Below are 27225 nucleotides of genomic sequence, written 5' to 3'. Positions count from 1 at the left end.
TCCTTTTTACAAAATTGCAATTTTTATTTCAAAATACATTGCACTCAACATCAAACAAAAAATGTATAAAATATTCAATTATATTAAAAATTGCAAAATCCATACTTCATGGGTATTAATGCAGTACAATAAATATAATACTGTTCTCATTTACTTTACTCAGAGTCTACACCAGGATATAGTAGGTTTCACTACGTTATCTGCTGGATTTGTTTATATATAAATTGAAAACTACATTTTTGGACACCTTATTGTAAATAGGAATCAGAACAACAATGTTTACATTTGCATCCCTACATGGCCGACATCTTGGGTTTTACAAAATAGTCACCAAAAATAGGGTTTTCAATAATATCTCAGCTCTTAAATAACCTAGAATCATAATTTTGCAGCTAAATCACCATTTCCAAGGTCAAGGATTCTAGTGGTATCAAACTTATCAACCTAATTTGAGATAATCTTACTTATCACCATTTCCAAGGTCAAGGATTCTAGTGGTATCAAACTTATCAACCTAATTTGAGATAATCTTACTTATCATCATTTCCAAGGTCAAGGATTCTAGTGGTATCAAACTTATCAACCTAATTTGAGATAATCTTACTTATCATCATTTCCAAGGTCAAGGATTCTAGTGGTATCAAACTTATCAACCTAATTTGAGATAATCTTACTTATCATCATTTCCAAGGTCAAGGATTCTAGTGGTATCAAACTTATCAACCTAATTTGAGATAATCTTACTATTCATCATTTCCAAGGTCAAGGATTCTAGTGGTATCAAACTTATCAACCTAATTTGAGATAATCTTACTTATCATCATTTCCAAGGTCAAGGATTCTAGTGGTATCAAACTTATCAACCTAATTTGAGATAATCTTACTTATCATCATTTCCAAGGTCAAGGATTCTAGTGGTATCAAACTTATCAACCTAATTTGAGATAATCTTACTTATCATCATTTCCAAGGTCAAGGATTCTAGTGGTATCAAACTTATCAACCTAATTTGAGATAATCTTACTATTCATCATTTCCAAGGTCAAGGATTCTAGTGGTATCAAACTTATCAACCTAATTTGAGATAATCTTACTTATCATCATTTCCAAGGTCAAGGATTCTAGTGGTATCAAACTTATCAACCTAATTTGAGATAATCTTACTTATCATCATTTCCAAGGTCAAGGATTCTAGTGGTATCAAACTTATCAACCTAATTTGAGATAATCTTACTTATCATCATTTCCAAGGTCAAGGATTCTTGTGGTATCAAACTTATCAACCTAATTTGAGATAATCTTACTTATCATCATTTCCAAGGTCAAGGATTCTAGTGGTATCAAACTTATCAACCTAATTTGAGATAATCTTACTATTATCATTTCCAAGGTCAAGGATTCTAGTGGTATCAAACTTATCAACCTAATTTGAGATAATCTTACTTATCATCATTTCCAAGGTCAAGGATTCTTGTGGTCTCAAACTTATCAACCTAATTTGAGATAATCTTACTTATCATCATTTCCAAGGTCAAGGATTCTAGTGGTATCAAACTTATCAACCTAATTTGAGATAATCTTACTTATCATCATTTCCAAGGTCAAGGATTCTTGTGGTATCAAACTTATCAACCTAATTTGAGATAATCTTACTTATCATCATTTCCAAGGTCAAGGATTCTAGTGGTATCAAACTTATCAACCTAATTTGAGATAATCTTACTTATCATCATTTCCAAGGTCAAGGATTCTAGTGGTATCAAACTTATCAACCTAATTTGAGATAATCTTACTTATCATCATTTCCAAGGTCAAGGATTCTTGTGGTATCAAACTTATCAACCTAATTTGAGATAATCTTACTTATCATCATTTCCAAGGTCAAGGATTCTAGTGGTATCAAACTTATCAACCTAATTTGAGATAATCTTACTTATCATCATTTCCAAGGTCAAGGATTCTTGTGGTATCAAACTTATCAACCTAATTTGAGATAATCTTACTTATCATCATTTCCAAGGTCAAGGATTCTTGTGGTATCAAACTTATCAACCTAATTTGAGATAATCTTACTTATCATCATTTCCAAGGTCAAGGATTCTAGTGGTATCAAACTTATCAACCTAATTTGAGATAATCTTACTTATCATCATTTCCAAGGTCAAGGATTCTTGTGGTATCAAACTTATCAACCTAATTTGAGATAATCTTACTTATCATCATTTCCAAGGTCAAGGATTCTAGTGGTATCAAACTTATCAACCTACTTTGAGATAATCTTACTTATCATCATTTCCAAGGTCAAGGATTCTAGTGGTATCAAACTTATCAACCTAATTTGAGATAATCTTACTTATCATCATTTCCAAGGTCAAGGATTCTAGTGGTATCAAACTTATCAACCTAATTTGAGATAATCTTACTTATCATCATTTCCAAGGTCAAGGATTCTAGTGGTATCAAACTTATCAACCTAATTTGAGATAATCTTACTTCTCATCATTTCCAAGGTCAAGGATTCTAGTGGTATCAAACTTATCAACCTAATTTGAGATAATCTTACTTATCATCATTTCCAAGGTCAAGGATTCTAGTGGTATCAAACTTATCAACCTAATTTGAGATAATCTTACTATTCATCATTTCCAAGGTCAAGGATTCTAGTGGTATCAAACTTATCAACCTAATTTGAGATAATCTTACTTATCATCATTTCCAAGGTCAAGGATTCTAGTGGTATCAAACTTATCAACCTAATTTGAGATAATCTTACTTATCATCATTTCCAAGGTCAAGGATTCTTGTGGTATCAAACTTATCAACCTAATTTGAGATAATCTTACTTATCATCATTTCCAAGGTCAAGGATTCTAGTGGTATCAAACTTATCAACCTAATTTGAGATAATCTTACTATTCATCATTTCCAAGGTCAAGGATTCTAGTGGTATCAAACTTATCAACCTAATTTGAGATAATCTTACTTATCATCATTTCCAAGGTCAAGGATTCTAGTGGTATCAAACTTATCAACCTAATTTGAGATAATCTTACTTATCATCATTTCCAAGGTCAAGGATTCTAGTGGTATCAAACTTATCAACCTAATTTGAGATAATCTTACTTATCATCATTTCCAAGGTCAAGGATTCTAGTGGTATCAAACTTATCAACCTAATTTGAGATAATCTTACTTATCATCATTTCCAAGGTCAAGGATTCTTGTGGTATCAAACTTATCAACCTAATTTGAGATAATCTTACTTATCATCATTTCCAAGGTCAAGGATTCTAGTGGTATCAAACTTATCAACCTAATTTGAGATAATCTTACTTATCATCATTTCCAAGGTCAAGGATTCTTGTGGTATCAAACTTATCAACCTAATTTGAGATAATCTTACTTATCATCATTTCCAAGGTCAAGGATTCTAGTGGTATCAAACTTATCAACCTAATTTGAGATAATCTTACTTATCATCATTTCCAAGGTCAAGGATTCTTGTGGTATCAAACTTATCAACCTAATTTGAGATAATCTTACTATTCATCATTTCCAATAAATCCCTAGTATGGGAATTCTGATTTCAAACTACATTAAACATTCCCAGAATATTGTTATAAATGAATAACCCATTCAACCAGTTCAAGCTATTTACTATCGGTGCCTGATAATTACTTCTTGCAATAAACAGCAAGTGTTTGTTAAGATATCACAAACTATGTTGAGAGCACTGCTGATAATGCTAGTTTCTTGTTATGTATTCATTTGGAGGAAACCAAGACCAACAAACGCACAAGCTTGGCACCTGAATGGAGGATTGATATCTAAAATTGATTGCAATAATCATTATGGACAATCAATCACAAAATAAATTGTAAAAATCAATAGTTGCGTTTTTGTGTTGCAAGGCTTCATTTTCCCGCATTATTTACTTGTGTCATTTATTCAAGGAATTCAAGGATAATTTTTTGTATAATGTACTATATATTTTACTTACTTCAATATTATTAATTTATCCAAATCACACTATTAGCCATACTGGACAAAAACATATGTAAACTTAACATATATCTTTATCTGAAAATTCTTCATTTCATCTTCATAAAAAGATTTCATCTGGTACAGTATATTTCAGAACCCTTCTCAATAAACCCACAATGTACTAGATAATCATACAATGACATCAGCTTATACTAGGTAGACTTGACTGTTACCTCTCCTTAGATGTATGAGATGTTGGAAGAAGATCTACTTCTGGATATCCATAGAGGATGAGAAGAAGAATTGCCATGGCAATGGTTGGAATCACCAGTAACCATTGGATGTCATCAGTAACCTTGGTATTAAAACTAAATTGAAGAGTTGCAAAGTGGAAGAAAAACAAAATCAATATTGATGAACATAAACAAGAAGAGTGGAATGACAGTTATAAAAATCATGATAGGAAAAGATTTCTTGCTTATTTTTGTAAGTGAGCTTTTAGTCTTATGATGTCATAACAAACTTGAAAACAACATACTTTGTCTCCTTTCACCCTTTTTCACATAAACTAGTTTGACTGCACTTGCTGAATGAAGAATTCTTTCATGGTTGCTTGGTATAAGAATTAATGCCAACTTCATATATTAATCCATGTGTTCAAAGTCAAATTTAGTTTCTTTTTTATTTGAGTACCTCAAGCAAAAAGAAAACCAAATTTGCCAGTGTTCTATTTTGCACAAATATGTAAAAGAGACTTAATAAGAGGTCCTTGGTGAAGTGCTATAACAGACATTGTGCACGCAATAGATTTCTAACCTCAGAAAATTGTGGAATCTTAAGCCCAGCACACATTATGCGATGCGCATGCACTATGATCAGATTGCTACACGTTGCAAATCCCTTTCACTGCAATTGCATCACAGGCCAGCACACACATTGCAACAGCTCTGCAACATGCTGCATCTCCATGGCACCATTGAGATGTATTCTATTGACATGGCACCTCCTCTTTTACGCGTACATTGTCTGCGCTGCAGTAGCGCAGCCCAGCAAATTGGTTGTGACGTCGTCTACGGCAAATCTGATTTGCTCAAATTATCATAGTCGCAGAAGAATCACAAGAAGATTTGACATGTCTAATGTCTGAGATTTAGGTCTCTTATTCTTCTGCAACAATTGCAGTGTGTTGCAGGTTGGTACACACACTGTGATTCTGTTGCAATCAGATCTTAATGCAATCACACTGCACAGTGTGCGCTGGGCTTAAGAGAAAAATAACAGCCTGTTTAAGACTGAAACAAGGACTATACTTTAAGGCTTGACAAAATTAAATCACTCTGGATATTCCAATTTAAATTGATTAAATCAGCATGAATAGGTTACATATTGGGACTACCAAAACACACTTTCTAGTATATGACTCTCCCATTTTACAGACATAATCTGAAAATGACAATCCTACCTCACAGGGAATGAGTCAACAAAGATGTGACCATGTTGGTTGATCAAATGAATTTCAACTAGTACTGTAGTAGGATGATTAGGTGTTGCTACATCGAGGGAATATAAACCAGGCTTAGAATAGGTTGTACCAGGATGAAGGCAAATTGAACCAGCAAAAACCTACAAAATAAAGATAAATCATGGTTACAACATTATCACAAATTCATTTTCATGTCTAACATAATATTTTAAAATGTCCACATCTCTTTCTTTTTTTTGTACAATGAAACTTAAGTGCCATTCACTGTTTTTTTTTTTTTTTTTTTTTTTTTTTTTGGGGGGGACAAGGATTCATTATCCGCAAATCTAAAGGATTGATAAATACAAGATATCAGCAGAGAAACCATAAAGACACTTAACACTTTCATATTCAATTTGCAAGAGTATTTTCAAAATGTACAAGAGGGAGAAATATCCTCAAAGTATTTTCATATTTGATTAAAAGATTTGAGAATTGGTATCTCAAAATATCAATATGAAGTGAATGTGTCAACAAAGTAAGAATAGATTTTATCAATTATCTCATTGTCTCCCCTTAGAAACATTACATTTACCCTAACAAATCAATGATCTACCGTATTTAATGCTAAAATATTAAATTACCTGAATTGTATATGAATTATCTCCACTTGATTTGTTGTCATCTTCGATGTGAAAATCTATGATGAAACTTGTACCACTGATGTAAGATTTCTGCTTAGTCTCTCTCCTCACAAATGCACCATACTAAAATAAAGAAATGGGTTTAAAGATTCATTATCAATTAATCAATTATGTCTTCCTTAATTTGAAGGTCAAGTCCACCTCATAAAAGTGTTGATTTGAATCTACAGAGAAAAATCAGAAAAGCATATTGCTGAAAATTTCATCAATATCAGATGTAAAATAAGAAAGTTATGACATTTTAAAGTTTCGCTTATTTTTCTCAAAATAGTTATATGCATAATTTAGTCACATGCAAATGAGAGAATCGATGATGTCCCTCACTCACTATTTCTTTTGTTTTTTATTGTTTGAATTATACAATATTTCAATTTTTACAGATATGACAATAAGGACCAACTTGACTGAACCATATAATGTCAAACAATGGTAATTCCACATGTTCAGGGACAATGAGGAGAAAATTAGAATATATCATATTTCATATGATAAAATACAAAAGAAAAAGTGAGTGATGTCATCAGCTCCCTCATTTGCATACCGACCGAGATGTGCATATAACTATTATGTGAAATTAAGCGAAAGTTATAAATGTCATAACTTTTTATTTTACATCCGATTTTGATGAAATTTTCAGTGTTATGCTCGTTGGATTTTTCTCTTTTTATTCAAATCGACATTTTGTTTGGGTGGACTTGTCCTTTAATAACTTAATGTAAATAATGAATGAATATACTTCTTTCTTTCTCTTTTCATTTGATTATTTATTCATAACACCTAAAAATGTGTACAGCTCATTTTGTGTCACAAGTCCTGCATTTTAGAACTGGTGTTTTCAAACCAAGAGAAATTCACAACATTCCTCCTTGTTTACCAATTGTGGTTAAGAAATTCATTCATTGATTTCAAGTACATATCTTCATTATAGCCATGTACATTACACCACACTTGTACATTACATACCTGCTTGGGTTAATTTCAGTATGGCATTTCCTGTATAATAATCAAGTTGTATAATTACCCATCTCCCTCTTCAATCACTTTCAGAAAAGATTAAGATTTGATAAAACTCTTCTGCTTTTGTACAACTGTATGTTATGCGAGAGCAACTGTATTGACACTTTTTTTGTTTAATATAACCATGGACCTATCACAAATGGACATTCAACGAATCCCCACCATTCGGCCAAAGACCGTCACCGCTAATCCTTTTATAAACAGAGCGCTGGCAGCTGACGCCCATCAAGCCGGTCGTAAAACACGCTATCACTGACGGACAGCGGAAATCAATTGTACGCTGCTCCTACCCATTGCGATGTTGTTCGTTCACTTTATCAAAAGCAACGCACAGCAGCGAACGTTAACGCTATGAAAATGATTGCAGAAACAAGAAAACAGGGGAGCGTTTCATCAATATTTTCATCCGACAAGTTGTCAGATCTGACATCTTTCCATGATTTTGATTGGCTGAGGGGCACTGTTCCTATGGTAACTGTCGGATAAAATGGGACTTGTCATATAAAATGGGACTTGTCGGATAAAACGTCCGACAAGTCCTTTCATGAAATGCCCCCCAGGCGTGCATAAACATATTTTTTACGTACATTGCAAACAACCTCACATGAAATGCATTGACGTCACCTTGCAGATCAATATATCTACAGCAAAAAAGCAGTTGAAATTCGACGGAGAAATGTGCGGAAAAACGTTAAAAAGCATCTTTTTTGGACAGTATTGATGTCGATAGTAACGCTTACCTTCGGTCAGAAGTTGATTTTCATTTGGGCGTAAAATTCCAGAGGATTGGTGAAATTTACTAGGATTTTTTGTGAAGATCAGACGACAATTGCACAGTATTGACAGCGTGAAATAATGTATTGAAAACAGGAAATAAATTGCGCATTGCATTATAGGTAATGCAAGGACTTTCCCTGATCGCAGCAATCGAGCTTACATGACCGCATCTGGTCGAAAGAGGGCCAGAGATCGGGCGGTGACTGTCAATGTCCGAGAAGGGATTGAGTAAACAACCGCCCCGGGCGCTCGTCGTAATAAAAGCGCAAAGAGAAAGTTAACTGTGAGACAGCAATTTTGACAGCTGGAAACAGGTGGTAGCCATAAAATGCTCTCGTTGAATGTCCATTTGTAATAGGTCCATGATATAACTCAAATTGGAATAAGTTTTGATTGGATACCATATGAACGACATCTTCAAGATTAAATATGAAGTTTCTTGGTTTTTAAGAATAGTGAGATATATGAATGATAATAGATATTCAAGTTACATGAAAAACAATATCCAAGCCAAGAACCATGCGTTACCTTTGCCTCTTTGTACGCAAATTTGTCATCATTTGTTGTATCCATCCATGTGAGGTCTTCCAGACCCTCGCTATCTATCTCTTGATTTTGGGTAGACAGGAGCATGATACTACCATGGGTGGTGGCAGCTATCATCTCTACACCAGGCATATATGGAATCATGTCTGCCATATATACAGAGGTCAGTGAACTTTCACCAAGTGCAATAGTCTCAATACATGGACCTTCTTCACCATTATGTGATGATGATATAATGTACAAGTTGCCATCATATCCTACGGTTATCTGTATAGATTAGAAGAAAAAAAATTCTTAATCAATAAAATCACTGTGTTCCATTAAAAAAATATATGTAATGTTGATCAATAAATAAAAAAGTGAAAATTATACTTAACAAGTGGAATGCCTCTGGCCGTCTCACCTGCACCACGCGATTCAATATAGCAGCAGTGCTGATTTTGAAAACTACTATAACTCGCACAAGATGTTCAGTGATACTTGGTTACTCTTATTTCCACGTTTTATGAACTAGACCAATACACTTATAGAGATATGATGGCAATTCAACAAATACCCCCAACGTGGCCAAAGTTCTTTGACCTTACATGACCTTTGACCTTGATCATGTGACCTGAAACTCGCACAGGATGTTCAGTGATACTTGATTACTATTATGTCCAAGTTTTATGAACTAGACCAACACACTTTCAAATTTATGGCTGTAATTCAACAAATACCCCAATTTGGCCAAAGTTCATTGACCCTAAATGACCTTTGACCTTGATCATGTGACCTGAAACTTGCACAGGATGTTCAGTAATACTTGATTACTATTATGTCCAAGTTTCATGAATCAGATCCATAAACTTTCAAAGTTATGATGGTAATTCAACAGATACCCCCAATTCGGCCAAAGTTCATTGACCCTAAATGACCTTTGACCTTGGTCATGTGACGTGAAACTCATGCAGGATGTTCAGTGATACTTGATTAACCTTATGTATAAGTTTCATGAACTAGGTCCATATATTTTCTAAGTTATGATGACATTTCAAAAACTTAACCTTAGGTTAAGATTTTGATGTTGATTCCCCCAACATGGTCTAAGTTCATTGACCCTAAATGACCTTTGACCTTGGTCATGTGACATGAAACTCAGGCAAGATGTTCAGTAATACTTGATTAACCTTATGGCCAAGTTTCATGAACTAGGTCCATATACTTTCTAAGTTATGCTGTCATTTCAAAAACTTAACCTCAGGTTAAGATTTGGTGTTGACGCCGCCGTCGCCGCCGTCGGAAAAGCGGCGCCTATAGTCTCACTCTGCTATGCAGGTGAGACAAAAATCAATTCTAAGCAAGGAAGCAATTTTTTCCCCATTTTGAGTTTTATGTAATGTGCTTAAAATAAATCATTATGTAATGTGGCAAATTATTATCAAGATAAAACACAGTTAACTTCTTGGAATTATTTAAATTATCACCTTATTAATAATTTACAATAGCATCCCTTAAAACATGCAAATACAGAATTACTCTTATAGCACACATACATCACGAGTCACAGAAACTTGACTAAAATTCTTTCATTCTCATTAAAAAACACTCATTTCCCACACTTATATATCTAGACTTCAAGAACAATAATTGAAACCAGACATGAGAAATAACAAGAATATGGCTTAAACCACAATTTTTTTTTTATACAGTAATTCACTAGAACCACAACTCTCTTTATTTCCTTCTAAATATCTTTTACTCAAGGGTGCTAACATTGCTTCCGTGTAGGCATGATCAATATCTTAAAACGTTTCTAAAGAAAACAAATTGCAAAAGTTTTAAAGTCATTCCTTGTATTTTCAGATCAAAATCTCACAACATTCCATACTTCATAGTAGTTTCTATTGTGAAGATTCATTGATGACTATTTTCTAAAACAAGTGTCTGTTAAGTTGAAAAAAATTGAATTGGCAGTGTTGGAAACTAATGTTTTAATTAATTACAACTGAAAACAAGGATATACAGACAGAGAAAGGTCAATATAATTATCTACGAGACAGACAACAAAAACCACCACAAGACGATCATGTGACAATCTGTGAGTTAAGACTCATTGTATTTGTTCATAAACTATTATTTCTGTTACAATAACCTTTTAATTCCTGTTAATGAACGCATGCTACTGGTACAAAGTACCTTTCTACCAGAATTGTGAATTATCCAATCCAATCTAATCCATTATCAAAACTAGACACATATTTCACTGTGATAAACCATAAGCAATGAAATCTGTCCGATACTCTTCCATATGGAGACAGGTGTACAGGTGCAACAATTAAAGCCCAATCTATTTTTTGTCTTGGGGGGAGCATAAAACTTGTGTAGATTTATACAAGTCTGCTCATTTCTCTGTTTAAGTTTGTAAATATACAATCTCATTGACAATTTTCAGACAAAGTACTGAATTTCATAAAGCAGTGAGGTAGAGAATAGGAATTAATCCAAACACTTACCACAACTGGATGTCGAGATGACTTTATGAGACTGGTGATTACAATATTTGATACAAGTCTGCTTCCAACGTACACAGGCCAATGATGTAAATGGGTACCAGTCTTGCCTGATAATGCCCAAACATTCCTGTAAGGGTTATTAGAATTAAACATGAATTTAGAGAACATTAGCAACAATGCTGCTTGCATTAAAGTGACATGGGTCTAAGAACAGAAGATTGGTTTACACTATATTATTTGTGATATCTTACCATAATCAACAAAGTTAAAGAACACCTAACACAGTTAACTTGAATGGATAATGAAAAATCAACTCATTTTCAATTAAAGGAAATTTCATCTTATTTCATTTTATACTTTCTGAAAGTGAACAGCAAAAAGGGATAAAGTTTAACAAATATTACAAAATACAAAAGTTACAATTAAGAAAATATTTTAATTCAATTCAAAGCAACCTTTCAGTTTCCCTGAACCCCACAGCTTATTCAAAATGTACTTTCAATGTTTAAGTAAAATAAGCAACCATTACATGAAAACAAAATACAAATGTAGTTAAGGTAAAATTTACAACTAAATGTCTAAAAGTAAAAAAAAAAAATCCCACATTTTTTAAGCATGAAACTATCTCAAGAAATGCTAGGTGAATCTTTGTATTGTTAGCAAGAATCATTTCTACTGCACAGAAAAAAAGGTGTTTGCATTCCTACCCATCACTTGTAGGTATGATAACATCCATCACACCATCACCATCAAGATCAGCCAATCTGGATCCAGGCATGGAACCACCTGATATCTTGGAAGACCACACTTTGTCACCATGGCGACTGAGACATGTGACATCACCAGATGTCTGGAGGACAATCATCTCCAGGATGCCATCACTGTCCAAATCATCAACAGTGATCTGTTTTCAAAGTTTGTATAAATTCATGAAAATGTGTCAGAACTGGTGATATTACCTTATTACCGTCCTATGCACCCTTTTATGAAGAATCACTAGTATGATTCAAATATTGGAATAATATTACAAGAATGATAAATGATAGCTCAAGATGAAGTTGTTCTAGATTTCATTTTTGTTTATTTGAGTCAATAAACCTGTGGCAAACACTTGTAATGAATGGCAAAGCCAATACTTGGACGATTGAGGGTCATTCTATGTCAAATCACCCAAAAATAATAAAAAAATTTAACCCGACCATTTTTAATTTTGAAAAAAATTGGTATACTTATTTAATGTGATCCCGCCGTACCAAATTTAAAATTTTAGGTCAATCGGGTCAGGGGTTCGCGAGATACGGCCCGTTGAATTTCAAGATTTTCGCCAAAAATTGTAATGACCGCCTACATTTGAACCCTCATATCTCAAAAACCACTGGGCCAATCTTCACAAAATGGGTATTGTTGGAAAAGGGATAGAATAAGGATTTTAAATCTGCTATCATTTTTAAGATTAGAACATCTTGAGGTGTTTTGACACTTTGACCTAAGTTTTGACCTTGAAATTGACCTTGACATTATTTTATTTTTCTTATTAACACACACATATCACACTGACCAGTTCCTGTAATCAAGACCTTGGCTCAATTCAGAAAAGCATAGACTGTGGTGGATAATACTTGATAAATCAACCTCTGACATCTTGTGTTCAACCAATCAATGCTGAGTGAATACTACTATTTTCAAGAAAATTCAGTATCAACTATCAATTACTTTTTGTTTTTAATGAATACATGTATCTACATAAACATACATGTGCTCACAGTAATGGCCCGAATATTAATAGATTTTGACGGAACGTTAAAATAGGCAAGCATAAATTACAAGCCGCGGAATTGTTTTGAAAGTGAGGGGCTTAGCCGAAAGTGGGGGGGGGGGGGGGGCCAACCATGAAAAAATCATAATCATATGGTTATTTTTATTGTTCTTGTACACGGTTTTTGAAAAAAAGTGCGAAAGCTTAAGCCCCCGGCAGCCTCCCCTCCCCCACCGTTTCCGCATCCCCTGATTTAAAAAAAAAGATCACTCATGCCTTTACATGTATCTTTCCAAGTACTGCTATTATAGAATGAATGGATGTAATGTAGGCCCTATTCTTTAAAAAAAAAAAAAAAAAAAAAAAAAAAAAAAAAAATGCGGAAGAGCATGATGGAAGTTGATGCAGTGCATATTGCATGTATTTGGTATGCATTATATACTGTTCGCTATGAATTTTCTGGTGGTATGCATAGTTTCAATTTTATTTGCTCCTGAACAAAAAATATTGCGTCTCTGAAACTTTTATATATTGTAAAGAACATGTCGAGGCTTACATTTCATGAAAAATAATGTCAAGGTCAAACTGTCAAAACACCTCAGGATGTTTCAATCTTATAAGTGATGGCAGATTTGGAATCCTTAATTAATTCCCTTTCCATCTATACCCAGTTTGTGAAGATTGGCCCAGTGGTTTTTGAGATATGAGGGTTCAAAGGTACATGTAGGTGTCCACACCCATTTTTGCAGAAAATCTCGAAATTCAACGGGCCGTATCTCGTTAACCCCTGGCCCGATTGACCTAAAATTTGAAATTTGGTACTGTGGGATCACACTTAACAAGTATACCAATTTTTATCAAAATAAAAAATGGTCGGGTTAAACCCATTGGGTGATTTGACATGGAATGACCCTTGAGTGATAGAAGCAAGACTTCAATATTAAAAGTCATAGTTAAATTGTTTTCTTTGACAATTTTATGACTTGGGAATAATATTTAGCTCTGTAAAAATTTGCAGGTCATTGAGTCATACTGAAAATATAATGCCCAAAAGAGGTGTGATATAAGTCGCATTTAACATAATGTTAAACAAAAAGTTGGATGATGCTTGAGAAAAACATTTCTTTTTCAAAAACTTATCAAAAGAATAAAAAAACCTGGTCCTTATCATGACTAATACAAAAATCATCTAGTTTCTCCACATACAAACCTTGAAAGCCCATATAAATAAACTATTTAACATTTTCTCTCTAGCTCTACGAAATCTTACTTCGTACAGTACAATTTTTTATACTTTAAAATTCATTAAATGAATCATAAACAAGTGGAATGCCTCTGGCAATCTCGCCTGCATTACGCGATTTAATATAGCAGCAGTGCTAACTTTGAAAACTACTATAAAATAATCATTCACAAAAACACCATTCATATAATGACATAATACCACGTTCATTGACCATAAATGACATTTGAATGGTGACTTAAGACTTGTCAACTACACCCATGTCTACATTTCATTCACTCTATCCATAAACTTTCAAAGTTATGATGGCAATTCAACAATTACCCCAACATGGCCTAATTTCATTGACCTTAACTGACCTTTGACCTTGGTTTTGTGACCTGAAACTCACAGGAGATGTTCAGTGATACTTGATTACTCTTATATCCCAGTTTTATGAACTAGATCCATTAACTATCAGAGTTAGGATGTTAATTCAACAAGTACCCCCAACACGGACAAAGTTCATTGACCTTAAATGACCATTGACCATGGTCATGTGACCTGAAACTCGCACAGGATATGCAGTGGTATTTGATTAACCTAATGTCCAAGTTTCATGAACTAGATCCATAAATTTTCAAAGTTATGATGGTAATTCAACAAATACCCCCAACTTGGCCAAAGTTCATTGACCCTAAATGACCTTTGACCTTGGTCATGTAACCTGAAACTCAGGCAGGATGTTCACTAATACTTGATTAACCTTATGTCCAAGTTTCATGAACTAGATCCATAAATTTCAAAGTTACGATAGTAATTCAACAAATACCCTCAAATTGACCAAAGTTCATTGACCCTAAATGACATTTGACCTTGGTCATGTGACCTGAAACTCAAGCAGAATGTTCACTAATACTTGATTAACCTTATGGCTTATGCCCAAGTTTCATGAACTAGGTCCATATACTTTCTAAGTTATGATGTCATTTCGAAAACTTAACCGAACAGTTAAGATTTTGAAAATAATTCTCCCAACATGGTCTAAGTTCATTGACCCTAAATGAAGTTTGAGCTTGGTCATGTGATCTGAAACTAAGGAATAAAGAAGTTATGATGTCATTTCAAAAACTTAACCTTAGGTTAAGATTTGATGTTGACGCCGCCGTTGGAAAAGCGGCGCCTATAGTCTCGCTCTGCCATGCAGGCGAGACAAAAAACTGACCTGTCCCATGATGGCCCCTCCCTCTAGCCGTAGAGGGAAACCTGATCTTGCCTGTCCCTTGATATCGACAACGTGCAGTAGACCTGATGTGGTTGCTATGATGACCTCTGTTGGTCCATGACGATTGTCCAGGTCAACGATGGTGGGAGGATATAACAGATAGGCTGGGAATGGATCTGATTGCTGGCAAGGATAGAAAGCAATCAAAAAGGTTCAGTATCCTTAGCTATGTACTTTCCATATGGAGGTCTCTCAATATGAATGTTTTTTTTTCATACCCATAGTGCAGTATAGGTTTAACAATGGCATGTATTCACACAGGTTTATTCAAAACAATGGATCATGTTAGCCACTTTCCTGGGTTTTTAAATGTACAAGTACACATATTCCTGACTGTTCATATGTTTTCTTTTGACATCAACATGAATTGTATCTTATTCTTAATATCTTAGTCCACTTTCACCAGTTTAAACTATTGTTTGATAAACTATTGTAAGAAATAAACTTTTATTCTAAATTCAAGCCTGTCTTTTATTAATGATTACACTCATTAAGAATAAAACTTAATATTTCTGTCTCAGTCTACAACCAAAATATATATGTGCTGATATTTTCACATTCATTTTCAATCATTAACCTTATCATGGGTAATTATTTCCATAATTTAGGTCTTTATGTGCAGACACAATAGTATAGTAGTCAACATCTTTAGACTTGCAAATGGTGGGGGAAGGGAGGGACACACCATCAAAATTGTTTAATCATAATATTCACTTTAACTAACATTGAACAGATGATAACCTTCAACATTTGATAATGAATCTATTGTTTGATAATCAACACAAGTGAAAAATACAGATACAGATATAAAAGTATTACTAAGTGATTCTCACTGACCTTTGATAAGTGTAATGGTATTTCTTTGATAAGATGACCACTGGTCATGTTGAGAATGACCAATCCACTGACCACTAGGTCCAGGACACTTTCACCTGACTCTACATTCCTGGATAAAAAAATAAAATAAAAAAAAACAAGGTTTCATTAAATTTCTTCATATGAAAAAAACACACGCATAAAGAATCAATACTAGTAATTTACAATTATTATTGCATGTTTCATAACAATGGAAATGTACATATAAGGGCTTAAAGGGGTACTCTGGGCTGAAAGTAATAATTATACCTACAGAAATAGAGTATAATTCACCAAGAAAAACACTGAATATTTCATCAAAATCTGATAACAAAGTTATTGAATTCTAAGGTTTTAGCAATATTTTCATCATGAATATGCAATAGGTGGGTTGATGACGTCATGTCCTGACTTTCCCTTTTCTTAATGTTATTGAATGAAATTATAATTCTATCATAATTTCATACATGTGTTTGTAAAGCACATCTCCCATGTAATAAAATATGTTGCAGGAATGATTATCTTACACATTAAATCAGTAGTCAATCTAATTTATTTCATTCTTGAGAGGATAAAATAATTTCATACAGTATATAATAAAATAGAAAAGAATCATCAGCTTGTTCAATTAATATTAATGAAGACATGCATAGAACCACTTCACTGAAATAATGTAAAACTTTAAAATGTCGTAACTTTTTCATTCATTTTCTGATATTGATAAAATTGTCAGATTTTGCTTTATCTGTTCAAATCATATTATTTTCAATCTGGAATACCCCTTTGAATTAACACACTATGTCTTGTTAATATTTGAATAAAAGTATCTCCCTGTAATTGTACATTATAAATTCTAAAACTATAAATCATGCATAGGATAAAGATACATGTATAAATCTAAACAATGTGAAATGAATAACACTTTTAACAGCAAAAAAAAATTGTAAGCAATAATAGGATATATAGTTTTATCTTATAACCCTCAAAAGAGAAATTACACACTGTAAATTTAGACACTTATTTCATCAAACGTACATGAACTTGACCAATATAAATGAGCTAAAGCTGGAGTAAAAATAAAATCTGTGAAGTATCAAACCTAACTTTAGAATCTTATATATCATCTTCTTAGAATCTCCCTAAACATCAGAAAAAATAGTTTTTTCATATATTAACATCAAGGGTATAATCATTTTTTTCCCCAATGACTTGCATCTATGCATTTCCTCTTACATTGACCATACCAATGTTGCTTAAAACTCAAAACCTCATCCCAGTTTAGTTTCTCCTGGGTTACGTGTACCCTGACTGATATTTCACTGATCAATAACATGTTTTTCCAACTTTTATCACTACCATACTGGCATTCAGGATATGAGTACATTACCAGAAGACCCCAATGGTTCCTGTTTACTCTTTAGATGGACAGTGTGATCAATTTTAGAAAAATATCTAATAAGAATGAAAATAACTGCAATACTATAACCAAGGTAAAAGTTCAAACTTCAATTGAATCAAGATTTATAGTGAACTCTTTGATGTAGACAAGATTACGATTAACCTGAAAACACAAACCAGGGAAGAGTTTCATAAACTTTTTGTCTGATAAGTTGTCAGATCTGATAACTTTCCTTGATTTTGATTGGATGAAAAGCACTGTTACTATAGTGACTGTTGGATAAAACAGGATTTGTCGGATAAAACGTCTGACTGTAAGTCCTTTTATGAAATGCTCCCCAGGAAAGAATACAGACATGTATGTCTACAGCAAAGGTGCATGATTTGCTAATCATATCATAATGATTTTTCCCTTCAATAAATAGAAAAAAGCAGACCATTGTAAGTTCTTATCAAGTCAGCATATAGCACAGAAAAGTAAAAATTTTGATTCTGAAATTGACTTGCTTTATATGCAAAAAGAGCATTTTCCATTTACAGATAAATTTGTTAATTTAAATTTTAATGTAATTTAACAATTTAAATGAGATAGGAACACCTCATACACAACTTTTCTGTACATTCATTATCTTTATTATCAATTAAAATCATGATTTTCTTAATACATTATTACACTAAACCTTTTTGAAAATCAAAATGAATTAGCTGATGAGTGAGCATCTGTGAGCAAACAAATTCAAAGAAATAGAGGGGAGATATTTGAGTAAACACTAAAAATGCATTTTTGTTTTCTTCCTTCAAATAGTGTTAATATTTAGTCAGCCCTCCTGTGTGCTTGGAAAATATTGTATACAGCACTCTATAAATCTTAACATAAATACTGAATCAAAGACATCAATAAGATAATAAAACAATATACCAGTTGACAACCAATAAAAGTTTACACTGTACAGACGGAAATACGATCAATGTAAGCTTTCATTCAGAAGACGTGCAATAAAATTATTGAAATATTGAATTATAAATGAACTGTGCATGCAGGAAGTTAGCAGTTTCCTTTGCACTCTTCACACATCCTGGAAAAAGGTTGGATACTAAGAAATCAGTCACTCATATCAGGTATCCATCTATTAGAACAACCGTGTTTGCAAACATACATGTTTAATGTTCTCCCATTATCACACTTTCCATTAAAATCACTTGAAATTTTAAGAGTACAAAAGATGGGATAGCATCAACTCTCTTTCTTGAATTCAGGAAAAACTATGGAGGGGTAAATTGGGTATGATTTTAATATGAATCTATTACTCAGCCTTTTTATTAACTGAAATCTAAGCAGTTATTAGGACTTGGGTAGCATTCTTTGCAAGCATGCTCATTGTAGAAGTCACTTTCAAAATGGCTTTTCAGAGTATTTGTATCAGGAGTGGGGGACATAAAAATAGAGGAAAAAATATCATGTGGTTACAGGTGATTTGTTTGAACATGTACTATTTATGCTTTTGTTATTGATCATTTAAATATTTTGGACAACTAACAAGTTCAAACTTGATCTGATCTCTGGGCTATCATCAGGGTAATGTATCATGTGATTTACACACAATCAGGTGATCTAATTACTGCTGTATCACTGCAGGTTCAAAGTTGAAAAGGATTCAGATGATGTAGAATTTGGTTATTATTGTATTGTCTATATACTACAATAAAGTTTTCTCACACAAGGAAAAAAAAAGATTGACAGGCTTATCAAATTTTGCAGGTAATTTTGCTCACATCTACTTCCCTTAAAAAGTGCTACACACTTAACTTTTTAAGGACACAAAGGCAATGTACTATTTTATACAATGAAATTCATTGACATTGAAGCAACATGTACAAGTGATATTTTAAAGTCAATCATATATTTCTGCAAATGAAAAATAACACATTTTAATTTCAAAATATATTTCCTAAATTAAATTTTGAAGATTTTCCTATAAAATCAAAGATCTCAAATATCACAAGTACCTGTAGTTGATAAAGCAAGTTAAGATCATTGAATAGAATGTGTCTTTACTTTCTAAATGTTATTGCTTTATGTGTCCTTGCTCTGAGATCAATGTTGTTGAAGTTAAAGCATTTGCTTCATGTTTAATATTTGAATTTCACTTTAGTCTAGAGGCTTTAAAATACATGTATTTGTCACGTTTGAAAACCGGAAAGAAGACTAAACATATCTGAAATACCCATTTATCACAACAATCTATTGAATTTCACCATTTTATAAAAAGTCAAACTGAACAGTCGCAGTGAGCAATACTTGTGAGTCTTTAAATCAAGGCAAATTCCTTTTTCATCAATAAACGTTGTTATATGGTTTAAGGAATCCAAACATGAAATAACAAACCATCATAGAAAAAATATTAAGCTGAAAATTGCCAACAGTTAGGCACAAGCATTCATTAAGCAGTAGAAAAAATTCAAAAGTAAAGACTGGTCTTTGTGCTAAATACAGAGCATCTACTACTTTTAATAGCTTATACCAGAATGATTAGGAATACAAAATTACAACTGGTGGTCATTTGTTTGATTTTATTCAATAGAAACATTTTCTGAAATCTCAACAAACTTTCCCCCTTTAAAATGATATACCTAGGCTTAACCCATCAAATTCCCATTTTAGGCATAAAGTTCTTTGTCTGAATTCACACAGTCAAGTTCTCCATAAACTGTGCCACATACATCACCAAGAAAATTGGTTTGGCCGTTAGTTGATTTCCTGAACACAAACTCCTGTTAATCAAAAACCTGTCAGTAGCATCATTAGAAACTAATCTAGTAACATTAGCTATGAGCATGAATCATCTGAATGTCTGTTTGTCTGACATAATACAGAGATAAACTTATTCAACGTTTCCAGGGTATTGATAATACGCTGGCTTCTAATAATAAAAAATATGGAATTTTCCCATTTATTTTTTGTATTTCAACTATATGCAATCTAAAAGTTTGCTTGAAACGTCCTGTATGCTGTTCTGTATCAAATTGATAATATAAAGCCATGTCATTTTCACTATTGAGCATAGTAACTTACCAATCTTTATAAATCAAACAGTGTGTTTCTACAGAGAATCGTTAAACGGTATTACCCGCATAAGTATCCAGAATTCCGGAAAACTTCCCTGTAGAAACAGACGCGAAACCGCATCGCACAAAATACGGTTTCTCATAATCACCTCTGGGAGGTGGTTATTGCCGTGTTAATCCGTTTCGGACGTGAGTTAATCGGCTTATTCGCACTGTAGAAACAGGTTGGTGACAGGGCGATACGGTTTTTTTATTTCAGATAAGAAAAACCGATTTTACGATTCTCTGTAGAAACATGCCAAAAGAACTTATGTCCCAAAGTCTATTGATCAGTTCTTATTGAGCCTATTGTGACTTTATAATCCTTATTTTAAATGTTTGAAGAAAGCATTCAACCTTCTCTTCAATGTCAGAAATAAATGCAATAATGTTCAATAAGCCAGTTTGGAGTTCCATTTTGCACATGATCATAAGAAGGTCATTCGGACTAAAAGTGACATGGTGGTTTATATCTAATGAGATAAACACCAACTTTGATGTCTTGATTATTCATATATTCTTTTGAATTTTGTTTTTCATTAGATCCACACAAAAAAAACAATGCATCTACTAGCAACTGGTATTTCACAATTGGCCAAGTACATTGTTATAGCAACTTGTTAATGCATTCAAAGTAAAAAGGCAACAAATACTTTCATAGTGTTCATTGGTGTGCTATTCTAGTCACCTGGTCTATACAATTTCTACATCCTGCTATGTAAGGCATGCTTACATATCTTGCTTTGAAATCTGCCTATCATAATGTAAAAAATGAAAGGTCATTTAACCAAAATTGCCCATGAGGTAATACCAGACTGGCCTATTGAGCCTACACTGTAGCTTTAAAACTGTCACATTTATTTAATATGTAACCATGCTCATTACCAAGCCTACAGATAAATAAAGATAGTAAATAAGCCTAAAAACATCTTAGCTTATCCTATCCTTCAAAAACTTCTGACCCTAGAAGGTACTGAGAAAAAAACTGAATATATATGCTTTCTTGTTCACTGCTTGCCTTAGTTACAAAATGTGATTTAAAAAGTTGAAGGATAATATAAGTAGGAAATTTCAAATAAAAAATGATAAAATCAAAACAAAACAAAATGCATATAAATCAATAGTGAAATAGAACCAAAATATAAATCAAGCAAATTCTGCTGACAAGAGGAATTCAATACATTAGGTCAGTGATTTGGCTCTCATCCTTCTTTTCCGAACCATTTATCTTATATTTAGGAGACAAGATGATTGAGGAAATTGAGAGAAATTTAGAGAGGATTGAAGGCTAAAATGCCTTGAACAATGTGAGGAAATTAGGGGATATATAGGATGGTCATTGCCCTTGAGTCAGTAATGGATCTCAATGAGTGAGTGCTACCCTTGATGGGATATTTTTCATTATACCTTATGATTCATTCACCTGAAAGTGAGAGGTAAAATTTAACACTGTAAAAATTCAACACTCAATAAGAATCAGTTATGAGTAAACATGGTGAGACAAATCACCTCCTAAATAATAACGGGCAAGCTTTAAGTCTCAAAGATTTGTCCAAAGTTGCCTGAATTAACTCATGAAATCATAATCATGAAAATCTAGATAAAAGATATTTTCAAAAACCTTTAAAAAAATTGGTTGGTCCGCATATTTTTTCTGCCAAGGTGACAAAGTCTTTTTCTTCAGCAACATTTTTTCAAAGACTCATATTGCATCGACTTTGCACACAAAATTTTTTGCTGAGCACTGTTGAAACATGTGTGAGCAAGCCATAAGGGTGATTCCTTCTCGATATACGTTCTCTATGCTTCAGAGGGCCCCTTCTACACTTGATCAGAACAGGTATAAATGAAGAGATTACAGGTAGAGTTTGAGGGTGAAGGAAAGTACATCAGACACTGTTGGTGTAAGGCAATAGCAATATCCTGACTTACACAGACTACAGGTGTACGAGATAGAGTTCCTAATGAAAACATTAGCAGGGTATTGTCTGAATAAATATGGCTCCAGAATAAAGGGTTAAGAATCGGTCATTCCAACAGCTTCTTTCAAGTTCAGAGTCAAACTTAGAAATGATAGGATAAAGAGAGAGCTATACACACATACCCAACGAAAATAAACAAAGGAAACATGATCAGGAGTCTGTTGCAGAAAGAGTTGTGCTTTGAAGAGGTGTTGTGGCTTTAGTGGATAAGTCTCCAGAATTTGAACCACAAGGATCAGGGTTCTAATCCCATCGCAGCACTCATATCCTTTGGCAAGGCATTTATCTACATTTGCCACTCTCCAATCAGGTGAAGTAAATGATAGCCCGGCAGGAATAAATTCCTTGAATGCTCAAGCGCCTGATAAGAATAGCCTTACTACAGCCAAGGTAATATTTTGCAGCGCTGAGAAACATTTTAAGCGCTATATAAATGTTGCATATTATTATTTTATCATTAATAAACAAATCTCAAAACATCAAGCCTAAGTCCCGAATACGCTTTTGGAATGAAGTTTCGAATGATTCTCAGGGTTGCAATTGATTGTAACTATTTTTGCAACAGGCTCCAGGACTCCTGCTCCTAGAAACTGAAACATAGAAGGTTATGATTCATATTTTTAATCAATTGTAATTCCTGTACATGGTTTGCCATACACTATCAATTACACAATAGTATATTTTGTGTTGTAGGACCCAGAAGACATTAAAACTTTTCAGTTACCTTGGTGACTCAAGCTCTTCATAATACGACACAGGAAGTGCAAGTTCCTCCTTTCTGCCATCTCCATCGAGGTCTGCAAGCCTTGGTGTGGCCAGGATGTGAGCGTCACAGGCAATAAAGTTGTTGGTCTGCGCATAGAGATAGAGAGCGAGAGAGGAGGAAATACATGGTGATAGAGAGAGAGAGTAGGAGGTAAATAAAATCCCAACAAAACACAAGCACTCACGGTTTCACATCCCACAGTAACTTGTTGATACCAAGCCAACAGGCTTACATGTGATCATGTTCATCCAAAGTAAACAGGAATATATTCTCACTCGGAATACTTCCAAGAGGAACAAGCTTGGGTAAGTACTACTTTCTCTTCCGTAACTCTAGTAATGTTCTTGAGTAACATTCATTTTCTAACAGCTACAAAGGAATAGTCAGTCATCGCAAGGTACACGTAACACTCTTCTATCAAGCTTAGACTTTTTTTTTTTTTTTTATTCAACAGTGGAAAATTTGAATAACCATGGTTTCATTACGCTTCTCACTTTCAAAGCTGAAGTGAATGAAAGACAGATATCAATCAGAAACGTACGACTACACAAAATTTCATGGAAGATCATAAGTGATTTGTAGTTGTTGGTAGGCTACACAGTTTGGAAATTTAGATTACTAACAGATGCTAGCATCAAAATAGAATTAACTCAAAATAATATTTAATTCATATCTACTTTTATATAATAATTATCCTTTCTACATTGATGATTAAATTGCACAATATATGTATAATTAAAGTAAGGGTCAAAACCATATAAATGTATGTCATAATATATTTGTGCAGATACTGTGTTTATACATAAGATTATTTTCATGAATTTAATGCTATTTAAAGGAGTATTATTTTCTTATATACTGCTGATTTTCATTATGGTTATTATATCAATGATGCCAAGGAAAATGGATTATTCATCTGTTTATTCTATTCATAACTGAGTGAATATCAATCTGTATATTAATAGAATTGAAAGGAAACAAGTGGGCTATATAGACGCAGACAACATTTATCACAGCAAGGTCTTCTTCAATTCCCTGAATGAAATCTTGAGGCCCTTCCCCCTCTCCACAACTAAAAATCTCATATACAATGTAATGCTCATATGTAGTAGTATATTGATTGATCTGAAACTTACAAAATATATTTTTTAATCTGTCTTGAATATATCAAGGATCGGATAACTTTCAAGATTTTGTTGCTCACTTTTCATTGCATTCATGGATCAGTTTCACAATACAATCTTTCTTTTTATCAATTATTACATACCCACTAGTTCTCTACATTCTTCATCATCTTATTTGCTTGTGGTTCCAAAAGTTTCAAAAACTTGGGGGGTAAGATCCTTTACTCATGCGTGCCCCATACTATGTAACACGACTTCCTGAAGACATCAAAATTGTATCTCTGTTGAGTCTTTCAAAAATGTTCTTAAAACCTTTATGGGCCTTGAGCACTCTACAGAGTAAAATTGGCGCATTATAATTCATATGTATTACTATTAATAGCGTGGAGCGTTGTGGCCCAGTGGATTAGTCTTCTGACTTTGAAACAAGAGGGCCGTGGGTTCGAATCCAAGCCATTGCATAATTTCCTTCAGCAAGAAATTTATCCACATTGTGCTGCACTCAACCCAGGTGACGTGAATTGGTAACCGTCAGGATTGATTCCTTGAATGCACTGAGCGCTAAAAGGCAGCTCGAGCTAAGACTAAATAATAATAATAAACAATGCGCCTCAGAATAGATTATTTCTAGATAGATGGCGCTATATAAATACCTATTATTATTATTATTATTAATATAATATTATTACTATTATTATTACTATTATTATTATTATTATTATTATCATTATCATTATTATTATTATTTTACCAAAGATATGGGAGATAATCTCTTATTCTAGTCATGATTTTTTTGCAGTATGTTGATGTGTTCATGAAATGGTCAGTTACTCAGTTTTGACCTGTGGCAATTCATACATGAGTTCTCTCATCGGTTTTACATGAGCATGCATGCCAGGATATTCATCTTTAGCCATGTTGGCCAGGATAACAAACGGGGGTCCAGCCTATTTTTACCTTATGTTTGTTTGAATCAGTTATTTCAAATAACTTCACAGTATCAAGTTGTGCCTTTGTTTTGCTGCACACAAGCTACAAAGAAGAAAAACTGTGACAAACTGGTTTTACGGTTGGACTAAGTCTTTTACATTTGAATTTGAATAAAGGTTTTATTCTTTAGTGCAAGCCCAAATAAATGCAATCTGAATTGAGCAATGCTACAAGAAAAAGCAAAAATTTCATTTAAACATTTTTCTTTGAATGATTGTTAAATAATAAATTGCATTTTTTCATTCAAACATGCTCAAACATGGTAAGGATTATTGTTTCAGTAATGGGAGCATACATCCTTTTTCAACATGTGGAACAACAATTATGCCAAAGGATTAGAGTTTTAATTGAAATCAGACTCCACTGATGCTCTTGCAACGATACATGTTATCCATGCAGAAAAGCTGGAAACATCATTCATGAGGTTGTCATTTCTCAAATTGGATTTCCTACCATGGACTTGGAAACACACAAACTATCACCTTTAAAAAAATAATCATCATCAGAAAGCATGCATCTCAGACTATAATGTTAGACTTTAGGACACAATAAAGAATATATATATACATACATCCTACGTAATATATATATGTATATATATATATATATATATATATATATATACTTCGGGAATACTATCCTTGTATAGAGTGCTCGATGTCCTTCACAGGAAGAGCTTTGAATAATAAACACAAGTTCACAAGGTTGACTGGAGGTTCATCAAATTTAATTGCAACTCTGAGTTTCACGCAACCTACGTGAGGTGCGATCTTCAGGCAACTGATAAAACTTTTCAATACCATTGAACAATGCATGTCGCGATCGCGCGAAGCGCGTTACACCAAACACGCACATATATATATATATATATATATCTGCGACAGTGTTGAAAATAAAATAAATTAGGGTTAAATTCTTTCAATGATTACCATTACCAGTTAAAACAAATGAGTGGCCAATATCATATGATTTTAATTACAAATACATCTTGACAAATAGAGTCCCTGAATTATATCCCACATCATTGCATCTGCCTTCACAATGGATAATCTGAAGTTGGTCTAGGCATGTCCTCTGTAATGTACTGTAGCATTTAAACACTGGACTTAAAATCACCCAATGGTCACTCATTTGATCTTAGCCAAGCTAAATTTAATGTGCACAGAAAAGGTGCATGACTGCAAAACAAAAACTACATAAATTCATATAGATGAGGAATGGTTTCATCAGCATATTTTGCACATGTAAACCGAGGGAATGCAGAAGTATAGATAACTTCAGGGCAACAAATATAATTATGTCATTCATAGAATCAATTCTCAAAGGTATTTTACCGGTACAAGGCTTTGAAAGTGAAAACAAAAGTACCTTTCTAATTAAGAGAATTTTCAAACATGCTTTACTGCCACGTGTAAATGGATATGTGATAACGAGTAGTATCTATATTCAGAGTATCAAAGGAATATATTACCAGGAACTATAATATGATCTCCATATCTTGGAAAGCAAGTGGAAAACTATATTAGTGAAATAATATACTTACTTGATAACCACCCTCGCTCAATGTTCTCACAAAGCCAGATATAGTAGCATCAATCCTGGATTGTTCCTTGAACCATTGCTTGGGTACCATGAGGGGAGGGATCTTTGAACATAGAAATTACACAATACACATTAAATTGTAATATCTTGACAAATGAATACTTCATAATATCATATCTAAAAGAATACATTTAATCATTCTTCCAGTTATCAAA

General features: G+C 33.3%; 1 protein-coding gene across 1 annotated transcript; it reads right to left on the bottom strand.

Moving 5' to 3' along the window:
* On the bottom strand, positions 1 to 27109 carry LOC129265025 (uncharacterized). The gene is made up of 10 exons (XM_054903003.2): positions 27012 to 27109; positions 23313 to 23440; positions 16086 to 16194; positions 15189 to 15371; positions 11693 to 11889; positions 10986 to 11112; positions 8473 to 8757; positions 6091 to 6213; positions 5447 to 5607; positions 1 to 4352 (listed from the first exon to the last, which is right to left on the bottom strand). Exons 1-10 carry the CDS (start codon positions 27099 to 27101, stop codon positions 4214 to 4216), a joined length of 1542 nt encoding a protein of 513 aa, XP_054758978.2. The 5' UTR covers positions 27102 to 27109; the 3' UTR covers positions 1 to 4213.
* Positions 27110 to 27225: the final 116 nt, after the last annotated feature.

This window comes from Lytechinus pictus, chromosome 7 (assembly GCF_037042905.1).
Source record: "Lytechinus pictus isolate F3 Inbred chromosome 7, Lp3.0, whole genome shotgun sequence".
Classification (NCBI taxonomy): domain Eukaryota; kingdom Metazoa; phylum Echinodermata; class Echinoidea; order Temnopleuroida; family Toxopneustidae; genus Lytechinus; species Lytechinus pictus.
Note: the sequence above shows the minus strand (reverse complement) of the source record. Positions and strands in the feature narration are given on the sequence as shown.